Here is an 18,371-nt window from a genome sequence, read left to right as displayed (position 1 = left end):
ATGTAATTTAGAGTTTCTGTTTTCAAAGTTCAGATGAGTAGATATGTGAGAGGAGCTTGGGATGAAGCCAGTTTGCAAATGTTCTCTCTTCCAATAGGATGGTAAATTCTTTGAGGAATAAGGAAGGCACATAAAGATGAGTAAGACCCAGTCCTAACTCTCAGAGTTTATAACAAATAAGACAACTATAGTACAAGATGGGACATGTATTATAAAATAGTATAGGGATTCAAGAGAAACATACCATATCTCGACAATCAGAAGAGGCAGCTTACTTCTCCTCAGTTGTTAGCACAGAAACATGTACATACTTAACAAACTGTATTATTCGATGACTTTTTCTCTCAACAAATCTGGTGCATTGTTGAAAAGTCCCATTTATTCCAAGATCCAAGGAAACTTCAAACTCATTCATGAGATATTTATTAAAATAACACATTTAGGGGAAAAAAATCAATACAATGTATACATCATTACCGAAAACTGTATACCATCATACAAAAAAGGATTTTATTTTGGGAAAGCGATTCCTAATTTATGGCAAGTTTTACTTTCAGAAATAAGACCACAAAACAACACAATCTAATTCAATCTTAAAGGCTGGCATGCTGAGCAAGGAATGTTCTTATTCTTTGTAGAAGCTCCTTCTTTACACTGTCAGGTACCAGGGCTGAAATATAAAAAAAATATGAGTAAGAAGATTCCAATGAATATATGCCAATTTTAGATTTGATGTTTTATTCAGGATGACCGATCCAAAATTTATTTATAATTCATTTTATAAATACCCTCATGAGCTTTAATAACAAATTAGATAAACATCTGAAAAAATAAAGTATATTTTCAATTATTATTTGAGTGAAATAATAACGAAACACATGGAACATTGAGAAGAAACATGGGAAAATTCTTTAAACGAAGTGAAAAACAGCCTTTTTAAAACACAGAGGCTATAACAGATTGATAAATGTAATTCAAATGCAAAAGCAACTTAATAAGCTTGATCAAAATCACTGTAAACAAAGGCAAAAGACAAAAACTGGGAAAACACATTTACAGAAATGGGCTAATCTCTCTACTCTAAAATTTCTTCAATTTGGTAAGAAAAGATCAGCAGGCTGTTAGAAAAATGAGCACAGGAGATGAAAAAGAGAAACACACAGTTCTTGAACATAAGAGGGGATAAACCTTACAAGAGAAATGAAAATTAAAACCACATTCAGATAACATGTTTTACCAATCAGATTGGCTAAAATCCAATGGTTAATAATATACTGTGTTGGCAAGACTGAGGGAAAAACTAGCACTCTCATATTAGCTGGTGGGAGTATAAACTGTTCCAACATTTTTGGGAAGGTAATTCGACAATATTTTATAGAAATAAATGCATATACTCTCTGACTCAGCAAAGATGCAAAAACCACAACAGTGGTTACATTTCCTATATTTTTACTTTTTGAATTTAAACCATGTGACTGTACTATCTATTTGGAGTATTAAACAAAAAATGAAAAGAAAACAAAGCCCTACCTTTGGAAATTTTAATATTAAATATCAATAAACAAATCTACATTACTGTTCCTTTTCTAATTGCCTAATAAATAAGGACAATAGAGAATTAACTAACACTTCTAATGCTATATGCTTGTATTCAGAGGAAATGGAAGGCTTCAGATATAGTTAAATATTTCTATAAGAATTTCAGAAATAAGTACACAAATCAGATGAGACAGATACTCCTCTATAAACTGTTTCGTTTCAGCCTGTCTAGAAATAGAGACCACATGGTTAACTCAAGTCCACTGGAAATGTGATCAATATGTTTATTAAATATACTTTTAGGTGATGGAGAACAGATCCTTTGCCTTGGGGTAGGGATAGGGTGTGAATGAATACAAAGGGATTGCTTGAAGGGAGTGGTGGTTATATGAATTCATACATGTGTATAAAATTCACAGAACTGCACACTAAAAAGGTCAATTTTACTGTATATTTAAAAAAGTAAAATGCTTCTACTCTTCACAATAAAGAAGACTAAGAGAACAGATTTATTTTCACTTCTCTTTTCTTTCTTTACTCATTCTCTAGCAGGGGAGCTACAAAGAACTGATATGTCCAAGATACCAGTGTTGAAGGAGGAGCAAAGGACAATTTCTAGCCTGTATAACCGGTTCCTAAGTAATGTTAACAAATTAGGCATAAATTACTGAAGGAAAATAGAAAACAAGTTTAGGGAAAATCATTTTAAAATATAAATTCACGGGGGGAACAATAAATACTGTTGGTTTTATTTTTCTTTCTCTGAGATATGTGTAGAGAAAAGGTCAGGTTTTTGTAGCTGTAACTAGGCCAAAAGATATGATGGAAAGGACCAAAGGATTCCTAGCTCCTTCCTAGCAGGTAAGCAATTCAGGGAACTAGCAGTTTCTATGAATAATTTTCAAACATATTTACTTATTTACATTATTTTTACTATTTTTGTGTGAGAAAACAATAGATCATCTAGTTTACCTGGTTTCACTTAAACTTTCTCAAAGCAAATGGGGGAAAAATGTAGGTCCATCTGAGATAACCATATAATGTAGTTTCCTGACAATATTTATTACATAACGTCAATGTTAACATACTTCTTTCTTTCCTTTGCCTGCTGTAAACAAGGCAGTAAAGGGAGAAATTAGGTGGTTGCAGTGTGAATCTTAATTATGGATTACCCTGAACATGAAGTTATGGCGCTACTACATTCTTAATTAGACATTCAAGAAGACAGAGCTTTGTTTATTTTTAATAAGCAAAGCGATAGAGCAATGACTCACGGACAGGAGTAAAACTTCGAATTATTAAATATTAAGTGAAGTCATGCCATATTTAATAGTTTATAAACCTTAGCTTCAGGTATATTTACCGCTACAAGATCCCGTATTTTAAAAAATATCTTTCTTACCAATCATGTCAATTTCTTTGTATACTGTTTCAGAGTGCAAAAACATTTTACACCTCTTATCTCATCTGTTACTCAAAATCATGCTAGGGAGGCAGGGAGACTATTATAATTGTTCCCAATGAGGGAACACCAGCTCCCAAATAATTCTGGAAAAGTTGTTTTTCCTTGTAGGAAGAAAGAAAAGCTGAACCAGCATGACAGAAAAAATCATGTCTTTAGCACACGTTTCCTTTCACACAATTTGTATTCCTTACCTCTGCCTTTTGGTGTGATTTCAGCCACCAAGTCATCAACAGTAACGTGTTCTAGTCCTTTTTCTTTAATTACCTCTTATGCAAAAGCAAAAAACAAATCATATCATTTAAAATCATTATCTGTAAGAAAGATTTTCATAGAGGAAGGGTTAAGATCATGTTTTTAGAGTACAGATTGGTCTTAAAAAAAAAAAAAAAGAGGACACTTCTTTTTTAATGAATATTTAATTCAACTTTAAACACATTAAGTATTCACCAGATAATATCATAAAAGCCTGTTCATCTCTCAGCTAAATAACTTTAACTTAACAAATATAGCACAGAATGAATTTGAACTGTAAGGTCAAATCTAACAGTTATAAAAAGCTAGAAATTTATAGCTGCACAGATCTTATTTCACTGTTATCATACTAGCTCTTAAGTGCGTGGAAAGGGAAAAAGCTATTATTTGTGTCCAATTTAAAATTTCATATCCCAAAATGAAAATACAAAACTCCTTTGCTCCTTTCTCTTCTCTAGACTGGGCCAAAAGAAACAAGAGGGAAAGTAGTTAACGTTTACTGAACCCATACTGTGTGCTGGATGCTTTACATCATTTAATATTCACAATAATGAAATGGGCTGGGCATTTTTCCCACTTCACAGATGAGGCAACTGAAGCATACAGATTAAATAACTCATCCAAACATGAGTTGAAATACAGCTCTAGTCTTTTACCAGTGAAGATCTGTATGACCTCAAAGTCTATGCTTTTACTAATTTGTCATAATTAGTTAATGTTATAGTCACTATTATCATTATTACTTGTAGAAACCATTACAGTACAACGGGAAATCATTAAAAATAACCAAAATGCTATTATACTAAAAGCTGAGCCAGAAAGGAGGCTCATCACAGTGACATGTGTAATCTATCTAATGGTATCATCATCAACATTAAACAATTTAACAAGCCCCCATTCTATATTTAAAAAAATAAGTATAATTCTCTAAGAGCTTTTAACATGAATTTTTCAAAATAACACTGTTAAAGACAAGAGAGATAATTCCTAAGTATCTAACAACCATAAAGTACTCAGTTGGTTAAATTAAAACATTTTAGGAATAAGGAATGTTTCACTTTGAATAGGCACACTGAAAAAGGTGAGATACTACATTTTAAAGCCATAAAAAATCGTTTAAGAGAAATACACAAAAAATTTCTATAAATTTAGGAATTAGGTCTACATATTATCACAGAGGGGAGGAAATCATCACTACAAGAGTCAATTTTCCATTTGTTTAAAATTATGTCTGACCACTTATGTACCTTTAAAATACTGACTGTAATTTTTCTAGTGAACCTCAAACCAACATAGAGAACAATGGAATTAGCTTATCTTCTAAATGAAACTGATTACCTTTACAGTGTGCCTTCAATTGATCCTTCCAGCCACATTCAATTAATTTAGCTCTCAGCAACTCTTTGAGGCTGTAGGAAAAAAAGTGTTTTCAAATTAAACTACAACAATGTGCAATATCTCAGATAGGAATGTTTCAATCACAAGTTCAACCCTTCAATTAAAAATTTCCTGCTTTCCAGTCACAAAACTTCAACCATGTCCTGATCATGGTTCTATCACGAAATAGTTTAAATAGTTCTTTGATCTTGTGGGGACATGGCCTCCTTTTCATCAACAGCAAAGTAAAATAAAGCGGATGGGGCACAATACTTCTCAAGAAACTCTACTCTGGCTTTCTTACTCCCCGCCGTCTACCTCCCTCCACCAACAGGAATATTGTGGGGCTATACACCTTTTGGAGGGTATTAGTTGAGCTTGGAGCAGCTGCACCTCTGAAATCTTCAAACTCCAAAATCCCTTCCTTGACTACAAATTCTTATCCTTCAATTCTCTTACTTCCCCATTATTTCTCTCTCTACTCTCAAAGACTCCCCCCTCCCTTTTCCCATTAACCTTCTAAATGATACATCAATGTATTTCATGAATCTAACACTCCGCCTCCGCCCCATATTTTAACAATTCAGTAAATGGCATGCCTATCATCATTTAAATTTTTTTATTTATTGATTTTTAGAGAGCGAGGTAGGGAGGGAGGAAGGTAGGACGAGAGGGAAGGGAAGGAAAGGAGGAGGTTAGGAGGGAAGAATGGAGGGAGGGGGGAGGAGGGGAAGGAAGGGAAAAGGGAGAGGGAGAGAGGAAGAGAGATTTGTTGTTTCATTGATTTGATGCATTCATTGATTGAATCTTGTATATGCTCTGACCTGGGATCAAACCCTAAACCTTGGCTTACAGGAAGATGCTCCAACCAACCAAGCTACCTGGCCAGGGCCCTATCATAATTTAATTAGCAGGGTTTTCTTGTTTCTTACTGGTTTAAAAAAAAGGTGTATATTGCAACTAATGGCATCATGGATGTAATAAAATAGTTTCTTATCAGTACTTTCTGTTCCTTTTCCATACCCACTCTAAAAAATCCCCAGTCTTCAAACTAAATCATCTTATTTCGCAGCTTAAAACATGTCATATTCCAAACCAAACCTCTTCTTTCAATATTCCTATATCTCCACCATGGGACATTTTCATCTCAATATTTAATCAGGTCATTCAATCTGTACAGGGCTCAAGCCCAACTCATGCTTCTCTCCACCCTCAACCTGTTCTCCTTGTCACGATGGCAACTCCATTCTTCCAGTTCCTCAGGCTAGAAACCTTGGCAGCGTCCTTCACCGCAACTTTGTTCGCACTACACATCCAACCCATGAGAAAATCCTACTGGTTCCAGTTTTAAAATATGTACCTGTACCCATGTTTTTTATCATCTCTGCCCTTGTGCAAGCTACCACCTTGTCTCGACTGGATTGTTCCCAAAGCCTCCTAATTTGTTCCCCTGCTTTTTCTCCTTGCACACTTCCATTCTCTTCCCACTGCTCAAAACTCTCCAGTGGCTTCCTAATTTACCCTGAATAAACTTCAAGTTTTACCACAGCCTAAATGACCCTCCATGATCTGCCCCCTCCCCAGCTGTGCCCTGACTTTATTCTTTCCCTCTTCTAATGTATTCAGTCTCATTAGCTTCCGTGTGCTCCTCAAAATGCCAAAAAGTTCCTATCTTGGGACCTTGGAGTCCATCCATCTCCCTCATATCCTTCTGATCTCTTATCAGTGAAGCCCTGTTTTTTCTTTACAAAATAACATACCCCATTATTCTCTGCTTTGGTTTCCCTCTAGAACTCATCATTACCTGACATATTAGACATTTCTTGTCTGTTTTCCCCCATTAGAATACAAGTTCCATGAAAGGCCAGACTTCACTTTGTTCACTACTATCACTTCAGCACCTTAACAGGACGTGGCATGTGGTAGAAACTCAGTAACTAAGCTGCATGAAATAAACAAATACATAGTCCCCTACACTCATTACTGGCAATACTATCCTCTCAGTTTCCCAAGGCACCTTTCTAGTTTCCACCTTCTTCCTCATTTCTGATTTTACTTAAAAAAACAAAAAACCACAACCTAGTTTTCCTTTCCATTTTACTGTTTTTCATTTTTAACCCAATATAATCTTCTGCATTGTCTCTAACGCTTCCATTCTATGCTCCACACTGCCAGAATAACATTCCTCAAGTGCAAATGTGATCTAGTCATTCCCTTAAAAAAACCTTTTAAAGCCTCCCAACAGCCAAGGATAAAATCAACAACAGATGTTTTTGCAAACCCACCACCCATTTTCCTGTCCTTTTTTTTGACAGAAAAAAAAAACAAAACAAAACAAAAAAACCTCTACCACTCTCAGTGGAAGAAATCTGGGTAGGGTTCTAGTGATGGACATGTGACCTAGGCAAGGGTGGTCATGACTGGCCTATTACAATCTAAGTAAGATGGTAATCAAGGCAGGTCTTTATGAAACGATTCGGAGGAAGGTAGTCTGTGCCAGAGGGATATACATTTTGAACTACTAATCTCTGTAGGGAGAGCCTGCCTGAGAAGAAAGCCAACACAGAGGAAAGCAGAGCCGAGAGGCAAAGCAAGATATATTGTTGACAATAATTTTTGAGTGTCTGAACCCAGCGGTGCCTGAAGCAATTTTAAGCTCTAGACTTTTCAGTTAGAAGAGCTTATGTATTGCCTTTGGTTAAGCCAGTTTCTATCATTTTCAACTAAAAAAATCTGACTTATACAAAATCTACTCCTCCTGTCCACACAGCTTTTACCCTTTATCTCCTCCTAGCTTTAATTCTGCACTGGTATTTATTTCTGCTGTCAAGTAATTTAGATTATATTGAAGGATACAAACTAGCTAAGTAGGTGGTCACAATACAATGTTAAATGTTCTGATAGACCAAGATATTTGGGAGTTAAGAGATACTCAAAAGAAATATTTAAATTAAGACTTGAAAGATGAGCTAGAAGTAGCTAAAGATTAGGAGAAAAAAAGAGGAATGTTTCAGATCGTAGGAATAGTACGTGCTACTCTGAGGTGAAGAGAACTTGGTAATGCCCTGGCTGTTGTGGCTCAGTTGGCTGAAGCATTGTCCCACACATCAAAGGTCTCAGGTTCAATCCCGGTCTCGGTGAGAGGAGACAGATCAATATTTCTTTCCCCCTTTTCCTTCCTCTCTCTCTAAAATTAATGAACATATCCTTGGATGAGTATTAAAAAAGAGCTTGGTAACTAATACTGGTTCTAATGGAACAGGGTAACTAATGCTGTCTCCCTGTTCAAAAGTGGGAACATTATGTCTCCAACTGTAGTTATTTAGGAATTTTATTGCTATTATACAATCTCTGAGAGTCATTTCTTGTTTATCTTTCTACATCACTTACTTCCCTCTAAGTCTTGCAATACTGAATAGGCCTAACTATCGTTTACAGATGTTAGGAACGGAAGCTCTTGACAATCTATTTTTCTGTAATCCTTTCCACTGACATCAGTTTTGTTCCTTCATTATTTCGGTTCTTGTATATAATGTAACTGCAATTTAAAGATGTTAAATGTAATATATTCACACAGTCTATTACTTACCGTTCTCTTTCTCCGGTTTCTATCAACTTTTGGTTAATCGCTGCTCTCATCTGCGCATCTTTGTTCATCTTGCTAACCTGAACATCAACATGTATTTTCAGATACAGAACACTAATAAAGCATTTCCTTCTAAGTCCTCTAGGCAAGCACCTCCACACCTTTAACATTCTATCAACTGAAGGGGCGATAAATACCAACAATGTGTTAACAATGTCATTACTGCATCCCAGAAGTCATACTGATAAACTCAATAGCTTCCTTCCCCCATATACCCTTTACTAAAAGGAGTCTGTAAGTAGCAATTATTGTAACATTAAACACTTATGTGCCTGGTCCTGGGCTAACACATTGTTGTTGTTGTTTTTTAACTCATTCAACTCCCAGAACCTATTGTCTTATGTACGTATCATTCACATAATCTACGTTTTACAGATGAGGAAACTGAGGCACTGAGACAGAAAGTCATGCAAGTAGGTTTTGAACTCAGGTGGCTTCGACCCCGCCCCCAAACACTGGAACAAGCTCATCCCTACCGACTGCTAGTCATTTCTGTTCGAAATTTTGGGGAAGCCATACGAATATCGGCTAAGTATCCATCCATCCGTACAAGATTAAGCACTGCTGGTGAAAAATGAAATTTCCAGGTTAAGATGTTAAGTGCTCCGCTTCCCACGAGGACGTACCCAGAATCACGACGGCTAACCTGGCTGTAAGTCTATTCGTGCTTCTGCTCTTGATCAAAGCCTGCTGGGGGGAGAAGGGGGGAAACAAACCCCAAACTAATTCCTAACTTGGAACATTCTCCATTTTCAGTAAAAAAACAAACAAACAAAACAACAAAAAATAGCCTAAACCAAAATGGTGTAGAAAGAAGAGGGCGGTTAGGCTGGGGAAACTTGGAGCCAGCTGGCCTCACGTCCGTCCCTGAACCTGTCAGTCACTTCAGGCGACTTTTGCTGCCTGCCATGCCTGCGCCCGACAGGAAAACTCAGGCTGGCAGTGACTTCTCAGAGTTGAAATTCCTTTCTTTCTTTTTCTTTTTCAAGTGCCAAGGAGAAAGCGGGGGCTGAGAAAGGACCAGCACAGGTTTGCTTTGGGAACTGGAGGTGAACATTTTCGAAAACAATTCTAAGGTCCAGTTCAGTACCATCCCCAGGAATAGTGAACTGAAATCTCGCCTGGGCCCCTAAAAATACGGATAGTGACCTTGGACAAGTCAATTCTTGATTCAAAGACCTCAGTTTCCTCACGGGTAAAACCAGGGCGCTAGGGGATCCCTCCCCGCCCAGTCATTCTGGGGGGAAAACAGAACGGGGCGGAGACAGCGGAGAGGCGGGAGGGGAGGAGCCAGAAAACAAAGCGAGGACTGGCTCCAGGCCAACTCCGCTAGCACGCCCAGTCGGAGAGCCCTGCAGGCCCGCGAGCGCGGGTCGGGGGAAGCTAACGAAAAGACAGCACATCGAAAGGAGCCTGGGCCGGGCCCGGGTCCCGGCCCTGAGGACCACGGGCATAGCTCACCACCATCACCGCGGGCGAGGGCCGTCCCTTCCCAGCGACGAAATGACCCTTGCGCTGACGACCGTTACCTACCACACTCTTCGGCTGCCCGGACTTAGACCCTCAGTAGCTCGGGCGCCTAAGCACACAGAAAGCTAGAACACGCATTTCCGGGGCGGGGCCTCGCCACCCTGCCTATCAGGTGAGAATTTAACCAGCGCGGGCCGCCTCCCGGCCGCTCAGCCCTCTGGGTAAGAGAGTCCAGCTCCTACGGCCGCGCTGGGCGGTGCGTCCTCTGGAAACTACGCATCCCGGCATGCAACCGTCAACTCGCTCACGGGCACTACATTTCCCAGGAGGCATTCTGCACCGCGGTGTTTCCTGGGAGGGGACCCACGCAGCCTCCCAGCCTCGGTGCAGCGAGGGAAGCGCGGACCTTTCAACAAGAGCTTTATTAATTCTCCCGCTAGGATCCCGGGAGGCTATGGAGGTGGCCGCTAATTGCTCGCTGCGGGTGAAGAGACCCCTGTTGGATCCCCGGTTCGAGGGTTACAAACTCTCCCTCGAGCCGCTGCCCTGTTACGAGCTGGAACTAGAAGCAGGTGGGAAGCGGCGGCGTCCCCTTGCACGCTTTTCCTATTCCCTTTCGGGTGCCTAAGGGCCAGACCCTTCCCGCAGTTTCTTCTTTTTCTAACCGGGGGCCTTCCTCACGGCCCGTCGGGCTGGGGTGGACCCAGGGTGGCGGTTTCTGGAGAAGGACGTCCATCCCGGACCTTCGTGGGAGCCACCTTCTCGCCGCTTTTCTGTAGCGGGACCACGGGCCGGCGCCGGGCTCCGGGGCCCGGCACGCAGGTGCTGCTCGGGCTGAGACCGCCTGTCCGTCCTGGCCTGGCCCTTGCTGCGGAGAAACCTCTTCGGAAGACCCCAGCTCCTGCTGCTTCTGGCTGAGTCCGACCCATTTCTTAAAAGAGAAACTCCATTGTCGTTCGGAGCATGTTCAGTTACCTGGGTGATATTAGCCTAAGAAGGACTGTACTGTAGAGAACAGCTCTAGAAAATTGTGAGGAAGAGTTGATTTTCGTACCCACACGTCTTACGACTTGTTTTGTTTATCTGTAGCAGGTCAGATAGTCAGCACTTTACCTTTTTTTTAAACAAGGTGAGGAATGGCATTTTCATTGAGGATAGAGAGCCCAGAGGTTTGCATTTTTAATACACACCCCTTGCTGATTCTGGTGCATGTTGTCTGTAGATCACACTTTGAGAAATACTGATCTACAGTTGATTAATAGGTTTTATAATGTCAAATAAGTAATGTGTTTAATTCATTTATACAATTCAGAAACATCTATTGGTACCCTGTTTTATGTTACATGCGAACATCAAGATGAGTAGTAAACAGATAATTATAAAACAACGTGGTAAGGCAGTGATTGGGATATGTACAAAACATAATGGTAGTACTTAAACTTTCTAAACCAGCCTGGGAGATCTGGGAAAGCTTCCTGGAGGAATCGATATCTAAGTTGAACTTTGGAGGCTAGGTAAGAGTTGACCAGGGTAAGATACAATGAGCGTGGTTTTTCTTTTCCATTCCCTCTCCCACTCCCTATCAGTAAATGGTACCACCATGTGTAGTTAGTTTATGCATTTAAAAAGTCATCCCAGCCCTAGCCTGTTTGGTTCAGTGGATAGCGCGTCGGCCTGTGGACTGAAGGGTCCCAGGTTCAATTCCGGTCGAGGGCACATACCTGGGTTATGGGCTCGATCCCCTGTGTGGGGGGTGCAGGAGGCAGCCAATCAGTGAATCTCATCATTGATGTTTCTATCTGTCCCTCTGTTATTGTTCCTAAGTCTACAGATCAGGTAGGTGGTTCTAGGTAGGTCTTGGGCTCATCCGTGCATTTTTGTTCAATTATGGGTCTGCTAGGTGTCTCTGCTCTTCTTGGCTGGACTTCCTGTGTTTAGGGGTTCTTTGGCTACAGACTGGCTTAAGGTTATTTCAGATGGTCCCCACTTAACTCTACTCCACTCGATCTCTCATTCTTTAGCCGGCTAGTCCAGGCTTATTCCAAGAGACAAGTAGCAGTGCACAAACACTTTTTCAGGCTACTGCTTGGAATAAGTTTGCTGTTGTCCCATTATGTGGAGAGCGGCTACAGCGTTTGGACAGGTTCAAGCCTGGGACTAATGAGAGGGCACGGTCCTCTCGTTGCCACGTGCAAGTCCTAGCTTGGAGGGCAAAGCCCTCCCAGCACAATTATAGCCAAAGGCTATGGTTGTAAGCTTGACCTTATGGTCTGAACCTGTGGTCCCACGTGGCTGAGTGATACAGGCTACAGGAGGTGCAGCAAGTAAACAAAGCTTGACCAGGTGCATGTAATTGAGTAGATTCGAAACTCACCAGAACGTTGTAACCACGCCCTTACCTTGCCTCCTGGAATCTGGCTATAAAAGACAGGGCTTTCAGGCTGTGGCCCTGTCTCTCCATCGGAAAGGATAGCGCATCCCACCCAGACCCAGCTTTTTTCTCTTGTCTGTCGTTTCTCAATCCTTCACTGCTCCCTCTCAGGCTCACCAAACCTGGCTGTGCCTACTCGGCACACCATTGGCCTAAGGTAAGCAAATCATATAGTCACGTCTAGAATAATTGTAGCAACCTCATACCAAATGGCATAGACCCAGGGAGGCATAAAATGTAGGGACCATTAGTGCAGGTCTATGTAGTTGCTTACGTTGATGTCATGGAGTTATTCCTTCATTAAACCCCTCTGTTCAATCTGTCAGCAAATCCAGTGGAAGATTTTGGCTTCTTCATGCCTCTATCCTTGTCTAAATCATAGTTATCTCTTATCTGAACTATATAGTAGCTTCCTTGACTATCCTTCCTGTCTTCATTTTTGGGCTCCGTCATTCCATTCTCCCTAAGGCAGTACAATCATAGTTTTAAATCTGTATTATTTGATATGTTCGTTCCACTAGACTGTGAGCTCCATGAAGACGGTGTTTCTCCGTTACTCACTACTCTGCCATTGCTCTTAGCATAGCAGATGCTCAATAAGTTGAGTGAATGAAGGAGAGGAGGAAAAAAGTCTCCTGGGAAAGGGAGACAGGACTTAGATAGGTGAGGGCACTGTTTGTCTTTTGGACTTTCTCTTGTCATTGTTTCCCAGATTTCTTCATGGGGCCTTTCAATAAAAAATAAAGCTCACCTGTCATAAAAAGCTCAACTTCTTAATTTGCCAAGTGGAGATGTTTCTTAAAAACTGTCATGTAGCCCAGCAGTTGTGACTCAGTGATTGAATGTGGGCCCATGAACCTGGAAGTTAAGGTTTGATTTCTGGTTAGGACACATGCCTGGGTTTCCGGCTCTGTGGAGGTTGAATTTGGAAAATGAGAGGAATGGAAACAGGGAGATCAGCTTAACACTTTTACAAAGTTCACGTGGAGGGACTTATGTTATTTACTAGAGGAGGAGGATGAAAAAGAGGTTAATTCCTTTAAAAATTATTTCTAGAGAGAGCGAGGTATGATTCAGGAGCTCCTCCTGACAGCTTGACTTCTTTTACACTAACCCAAGGAATTTACATTAATTCAGCACACTGTTAGTGGGCACCTCGGGTGGGGGAAGCTCTGCATTTAGGATGTGAGGATGAAGATGTGGTCCCTGGTCTCAAAGACCTTGGAGGTTTATTCTCTTAACTAGTGTCATTAAGTGGTTCTAAAATTCCCGCTGCTGTGTAAACAGTATATGTCACTTTGTCTTTTTCTATTTCAAAGAACTAAGCAAGAAAACCTTTTTTTTATAAATTGTAATTGCCCTTTGATCCAGCAATTTCATTTCTGGATAGTTATCTTGTAAATGTCTTTGTATATCCACCCCCCCCCCCCCCATATTTCACCTAGCTAACTCATATTGCATATTTTCGCCTTGATTTATGTGTTACTTACTTAGAGATTCCTTTCTTGAGTCTGAATCTGTAGATTTCAGAATCTGTACTGTCACAATAATACGTGCTACTTCATAGACTGCCTCAGTAGTATTTGATGTCTTTTCTATGGGAAGACTATTAGTTCTGTATTGATGAATCCTGTGTCCATCTTCTTCAGTGCTTTATTTCTAAGGCTGGAGCATGCATGGTGAATAATGGATTATTTCATATAACACATTAAACAGCTTTATTGAGATACGATTGGCAAAAGGCTCCACATATTTTAAGTGTATAGTTTGGCAAAATTTGACGTAGGTATACACTCATGAATTCATCACCACAATCAAGATATAAAATTTAGCTGTCATTCCCCAGAGTTCCATGTACCCTTCTGTAATCAGACCTCTATTCCTTCTCATACCCCCTTCAATTCCTAGGCAACTGCTGATGTCTTTCTGTCACTATGTTAGGGTTTTTGTGTTGGTTTTTTTTTTTGCATTTTCTAGAGTTTTATATTCATGGAATTATACAGTGTGTGTTCCTTTTTGTCTGTTGTCTTTTAGTCAGCATAATTACTAGTATTGAGAGAGGGCTATTGTTAGTCTGACTATAATTGTGGATTTTTCTAATTTTCCTTGTAGTTCTGTCAGTTTTTGCTTCATATATTTTTAAGCTCTTTTTTGTTGTATAAACATTGATTATTGTGTCCTTTTGATAAACTGACTCCTTTATCATTATGAAATAACCTTCTTTAACCTTGGTGATAGTCCTTGCTCTGAAATCTGTCTGATAATACAATAGTCATGCCAGCTTTCTTTTTATTAATGTTACCATAGTGTGTGTGTGTGAGTACTTTTACTTTCAGCCTCTTTGGCATCTTAGTATTTAGCATACATTTCTTATTGGCAGAAATAGTTGGGGCTTGCTTTTTCATTCAGGCTGACAAAGCTCATATTTTAATTCAGTTGTTTTCATTTAATGTGATTATTGCTTTTGTTGGGTTTGGGTTTTTTATCTTGCTATTGGGATTCTGTTTGTTTTTGGGAAAATGGACTTTTTTCACTGTGTGCTTTCTTTTGGATTGAATGTTGTTTTTTTTATCCTCACCTGAGGATATGCTTAGAAAAAGGGAGGGAGGGGGCAGAGAAACATTGATCAGTTGCCCTCTGTAGGTGCCCAGACCAGGGATGGAACCTGAAACCCAGGTATGGCCCCTGACCAGAATCGAACCAGTAACCTTTCGGTGCATAGGACCACAAGGACACGCAACCAACTGAGCCACTCTGGCTGGGCTGGATTGAATGTTTTTTTTTTTTTTAATTTAATTTATTGATTTTTTTACAGAGAAAAGGGAGAAGGATAGAGAGTTAGAAACATCGATGAGAGAGAAACATCGATCAGCTGCCTCCTGTACACCTCCTATTGGGGATGTGCTCGCAACCAAGGTACATGCCCTTGACCGGAATTGAACCTGGGACCTCTCAGTCCACAGGCCAATGCTCTATCCACTGATCCAAACCAGTTAGGGCTGAATGTTTTTTTTATGAATCAATTTCATCACCTTTGTTGGCTTTCAGCTATTGCTTTTGTTTTGTTATTTTAATAGTTGTCTTGGACTTTAAGTATACAGCTTTAACTTATTACATGATACATTCAAATTATATTACACTACTTCACATGTAGTGTAAGAATCTTACAATACTGTAGTATATTTCCATTTCTCTCCTGCTGGCCTTCATGCTATTGTTGTCATGCATTTTACTTTTACATATAATTGTAAATTCACAATACATTGTTATTATTTTTGTTTAAAGAGTTAATTATCTCAAAGAAATGTAAATGATAAGAAAAGCTTATATATTTCTCTTATAGTTGCCATTTTTAGTGCTCTTCATTCCTTTATATAGACCCATATTTTTTTAATCTATAATTTTCCTTCTGCCTATGGGTCTTTGTGATGCATCTTTCAGTTTTTGTATGTCTGAAAACATTTTTATTTTGCTCTGGTTTTAAGAAGACATTTTTGCCACATGTAGAATTCTAGGTTGACAATTTTTTTCTTCCAGTACTTTAAAGATGTTTCCCCATTGTCTTTTTGCTTATATTGTTTCTGATGAAAAATCTGTTATCCATCTTTGTCTTTTTATGTGTGACATCATTTTCTCTGGCTGCTTTTGTGATTTTTTCTTTTATTGGTTTTGAGCAGTTTGGGATGGCTTTCCTCATGAGTCTCATGCTTGGATTTTGTTGGTCTTCCCAAATCTGTGGATTTATAGTTTTCATCAGGTGTGGTAAGTTTACAGCCATTATTTCTTCCATTCCTCCCCCTCCCCCTCCTCTCCTTTCCTTTGAGAAATCCAGTTGCCCATCTTTAGATTGCTGGAAGTTGACCCCAGTGCATCAATGCCCTTTTCATTTTTTCCCCATTCCTTTTGTTCTCTGTTTTAATTTTTGATCATTTCTATATTCATGCCTTTAATTTCACTAATCTTTTTTTCCAGTCTCTAATCTGTCATTAATATCTAAGTGTATTTTCATTTTAGAAATTGAAGTTTTCATCTCTAGAAGTTTGATTTAAATAAATTTTACATCTTTCATGTCTGTATCATTTTGATCATATGGGACATGCTTTAATAACTGTTTTAATGTTCTCTTCTGCTAATTATAACTTTTGTGTCAGATATGTCTTGAACTTCTGTCGATTGTTTATTCTTTTTATGAGTTTTGTTTTCTTTCCTCTTTGCATGTCTGATAATATTTGACTGGTTGCCAGAAATTGTGAATTTTAACTTGTTGACTGCAGAATATATTTGTATTTGTATAAATCTTCTTGAACTTTGTTCTGGGATGCAGTTGAGTTACTTGGAAACAGATTACCGTATTTTCCAGCGTATAAGACAACTGGGCGTATAAGACGACCCCCAACTTTTCCAGTTAAAATATAGAGTTTGGGATATACCCGCCCTATAAGATGACACCTGGCGTATAAGACGAACCCCGACTTTTGAGAAGATTTTCCTGGGTTAAAAAGTCATCTTATTGGGTGTTGCTTTTATGAATTGTTAGCCTGGTCTGGAGCAATGCCTAGGGCTAATTATTTGAGAGAAGTCTTTTCTGTGTACTCCATTATCCTATGAATTCTGAGTTGGGGGAGCAGTTACAGCTCTCAGCCTTGTGTTGAGTGCCTAAAATGGTTCTCTCTCCTCCTTTCAGATGGTTCTTTTCCTGGCCTGAGGTGGTTTTCTTAGTCATGTGCCATTATTTGAGAGACACCCTCAGATTTTCCTCTCTCTGTGTTGCTCTCTTCTCTAGTACTCTGGACGGTCCAATGAACTCTAGTTGCCTTGGTCAACTCCCTAGACTTTCACTCAGTTTCCACAACAAGGGGAGTCTCTCAGGTTCTACCTCACCTTTTCCTCTTTGGGCCAAGATCCGGAAACTCATTCAAGGTGGTAGTAAGCAGGGGCAGTGCTAGGGCTCACCTCCTTTGTTTCTCATTTCTTAGGGGTCACTGTCCTTTGTTGCCTGATGTCTTGTTTCTTGAAAACTATTGTTTCATATAATTTTATCTCATTTATTTAATTTTATCTTATCATCTCTTTCTGATGGCAAGATAGAACTGGTCACTATTATTCCATCTTGGCTTCAAGAAAAAAGTGTTCAATATTTATTTTTAAGTGAAAAAAGATTTCTGTAGAATAGTAGCGTTCAACAAAATTGAAATAGGTTAATATAGATAACTAGAGGCCCGGTGCACGGGAGTTTGTGTCCCTCAGCCCAGCCTGCACCCTCTCCAATCTGGGACCCCTCAAGGGATGTCCAACTGCCCGTTTAGGCCCGATCCAGGTAGGGTCGGGCCTAAACGGGCAGTCGGACATTCCTCTCATAATCCAGGACTGCTGGCTTGCAACCGCTTGCCTGCTTGCCTTCCTGATTGCCCCTAACTGCTTCTGCCTGCCAGCCGGATCACCCCCTAACCACTCCCTGACAGCCTGATTGATGCCTAACTGCTCCCCTACCAGCCTTATTGCCCCTAACTGCCCTCCCCTGCAGGCCTGGTCCCCCCCAACTGTTCTTCCCTGCAGGCCTGGGTCTCCCCCCCCCCCCCCCCCAACTGCCCTTCCCTGCAGGCCCAGTCGCCCCCAACTTCCCTCCTCTGCTGGCCTGGTTACCCCTAACTGCCCTCCCCTGCAGGCTTGATCGCCCCCAACTGCCCTTCCTTGCAGGCCTGGTCCCTCCCAACTGCCCTCCCCTGCTGGCCATCTTGTGTCCACATGGGGGCAGCCATCTTTGACCACATGGGTGTGGGAGTGATGGTCAATTTGCATATTACTCCTTTATTAGATAGGATAGAGGCCTGGTGCATGTGTGGGGGCTGGCTGGTTTGCCCTGAAGGGTGTCCTGGATCACGTGGGGATTCCCTTGGGGCGTGGGGCGGCCTGGGCAAGGGGCCTGTGGTGGTTTGCAGGCCGGCCACGCCCCACAGAGACCCAAGTGGAGGCCCTAGTATCTGGGGTTTATTTATCTTCTATAATTGAAACTTTGTAGCCTTGAGCGGAGCCAAGCCTCCTGCCCACTCCGTGCTGCAGCCATTTTTGTTGGGATTTATTTATCTTCTATAATTGAAACTTTGTAGCAGAGGGCAAGGCAGGCCAGGGCTGTGGGAACTTGGCTTCCTCCATCGTTGGGGGCAACTCAAGCCTCCTTCTCTCTCTAGCTC

The 18,371-nt window shown here is 40.5% G+C and overlaps 2 protein-coding genes across 6 annotated transcripts in view; one reads left to right on the top strand and one right to left on the bottom strand.

The window, feature by feature from the left end:
• Nucleotides 1–406: 406 nt before the first annotated feature.
• Nucleotides 407–9,878, bottom strand: ENY2 (ENY2 transcription and export complex 2 subunit). Of its 3 annotated transcripts, XR_008554546.1 has the most exons (6): nucleotides 9,741–9,818; nucleotides 8,223–8,299; nucleotides 4,595–4,665; nucleotides 3,196–3,270; nucleotides 2,512–2,647; nucleotides 608–670 (listed from the first exon to the last, which is right to left on the bottom strand). XR_008554546.1 is itself a non-coding variant. In XM_028148073.2 (5 exons), exons 2-5 carry the CDS (start codon nucleotides 8,288–8,290, stop codon nucleotides 594–596), a joined length of 291 nt encoding a protein of 96 aa, XP_028003874.1. In that variant the 5' UTR covers nucleotides 8,291–8,299; nucleotides 9,813–9,878; the 3' UTR covers nucleotides 407–593. The 3 variants fall into 3 exon arrangements, 2 of the variants coding, with proteins under 2 accessions (XP_028003874.1, XP_008141612.1); XM_028148073.2 differs by lacking the exon at nucleotides 2,512–2,647 and having other exon boundaries at nucleotides 407–670; nucleotides 9,813–9,878; XM_008143390.3 differs by lacking the exon at nucleotides 2,512–2,647 and having other exon boundaries at nucleotides 407–670.
• Nucleotides 9,861–18,371, top strand: part of NUDCD1 (NudC domain containing 1) — a 61,463-nt gene continuing 52,952 nt past the window's right edge. For 2 of the 3 annotated variants that reach the window (XM_054708368.1, XM_008143391.3), the window contains exon 1: nucleotides 10,120–10,321. In XM_054708368.1, the coding sequence (XP_054564343.1) occupies nucleotides 10,204–10,321 (118 nt within the window). In that variant the 5' untranslated portion in view covers nucleotides 10,120–10,203. Of the gene's footprint in view, nucleotides 9,922–10,119; nucleotides 10,322–18,371 lie in introns of those variants that run through there. The other variant, XM_054708367.1, reaches the window with a different exon arrangement.

Source organism: Eptesicus fuscus, chromosome 19, assembly GCF_027574615.1.
Source record: "Eptesicus fuscus isolate TK198812 chromosome 19, DD_ASM_mEF_20220401, whole genome shotgun sequence".
In the NCBI taxonomy this organism is placed as follows: Eukaryota; Metazoa; Chordata; class Mammalia; order Chiroptera; family Vespertilionidae; genus Eptesicus; species Eptesicus fuscus.
Note: the sequence above shows the minus strand (reverse complement) of the source record. Positions and strands in the feature narration are given on the sequence as shown.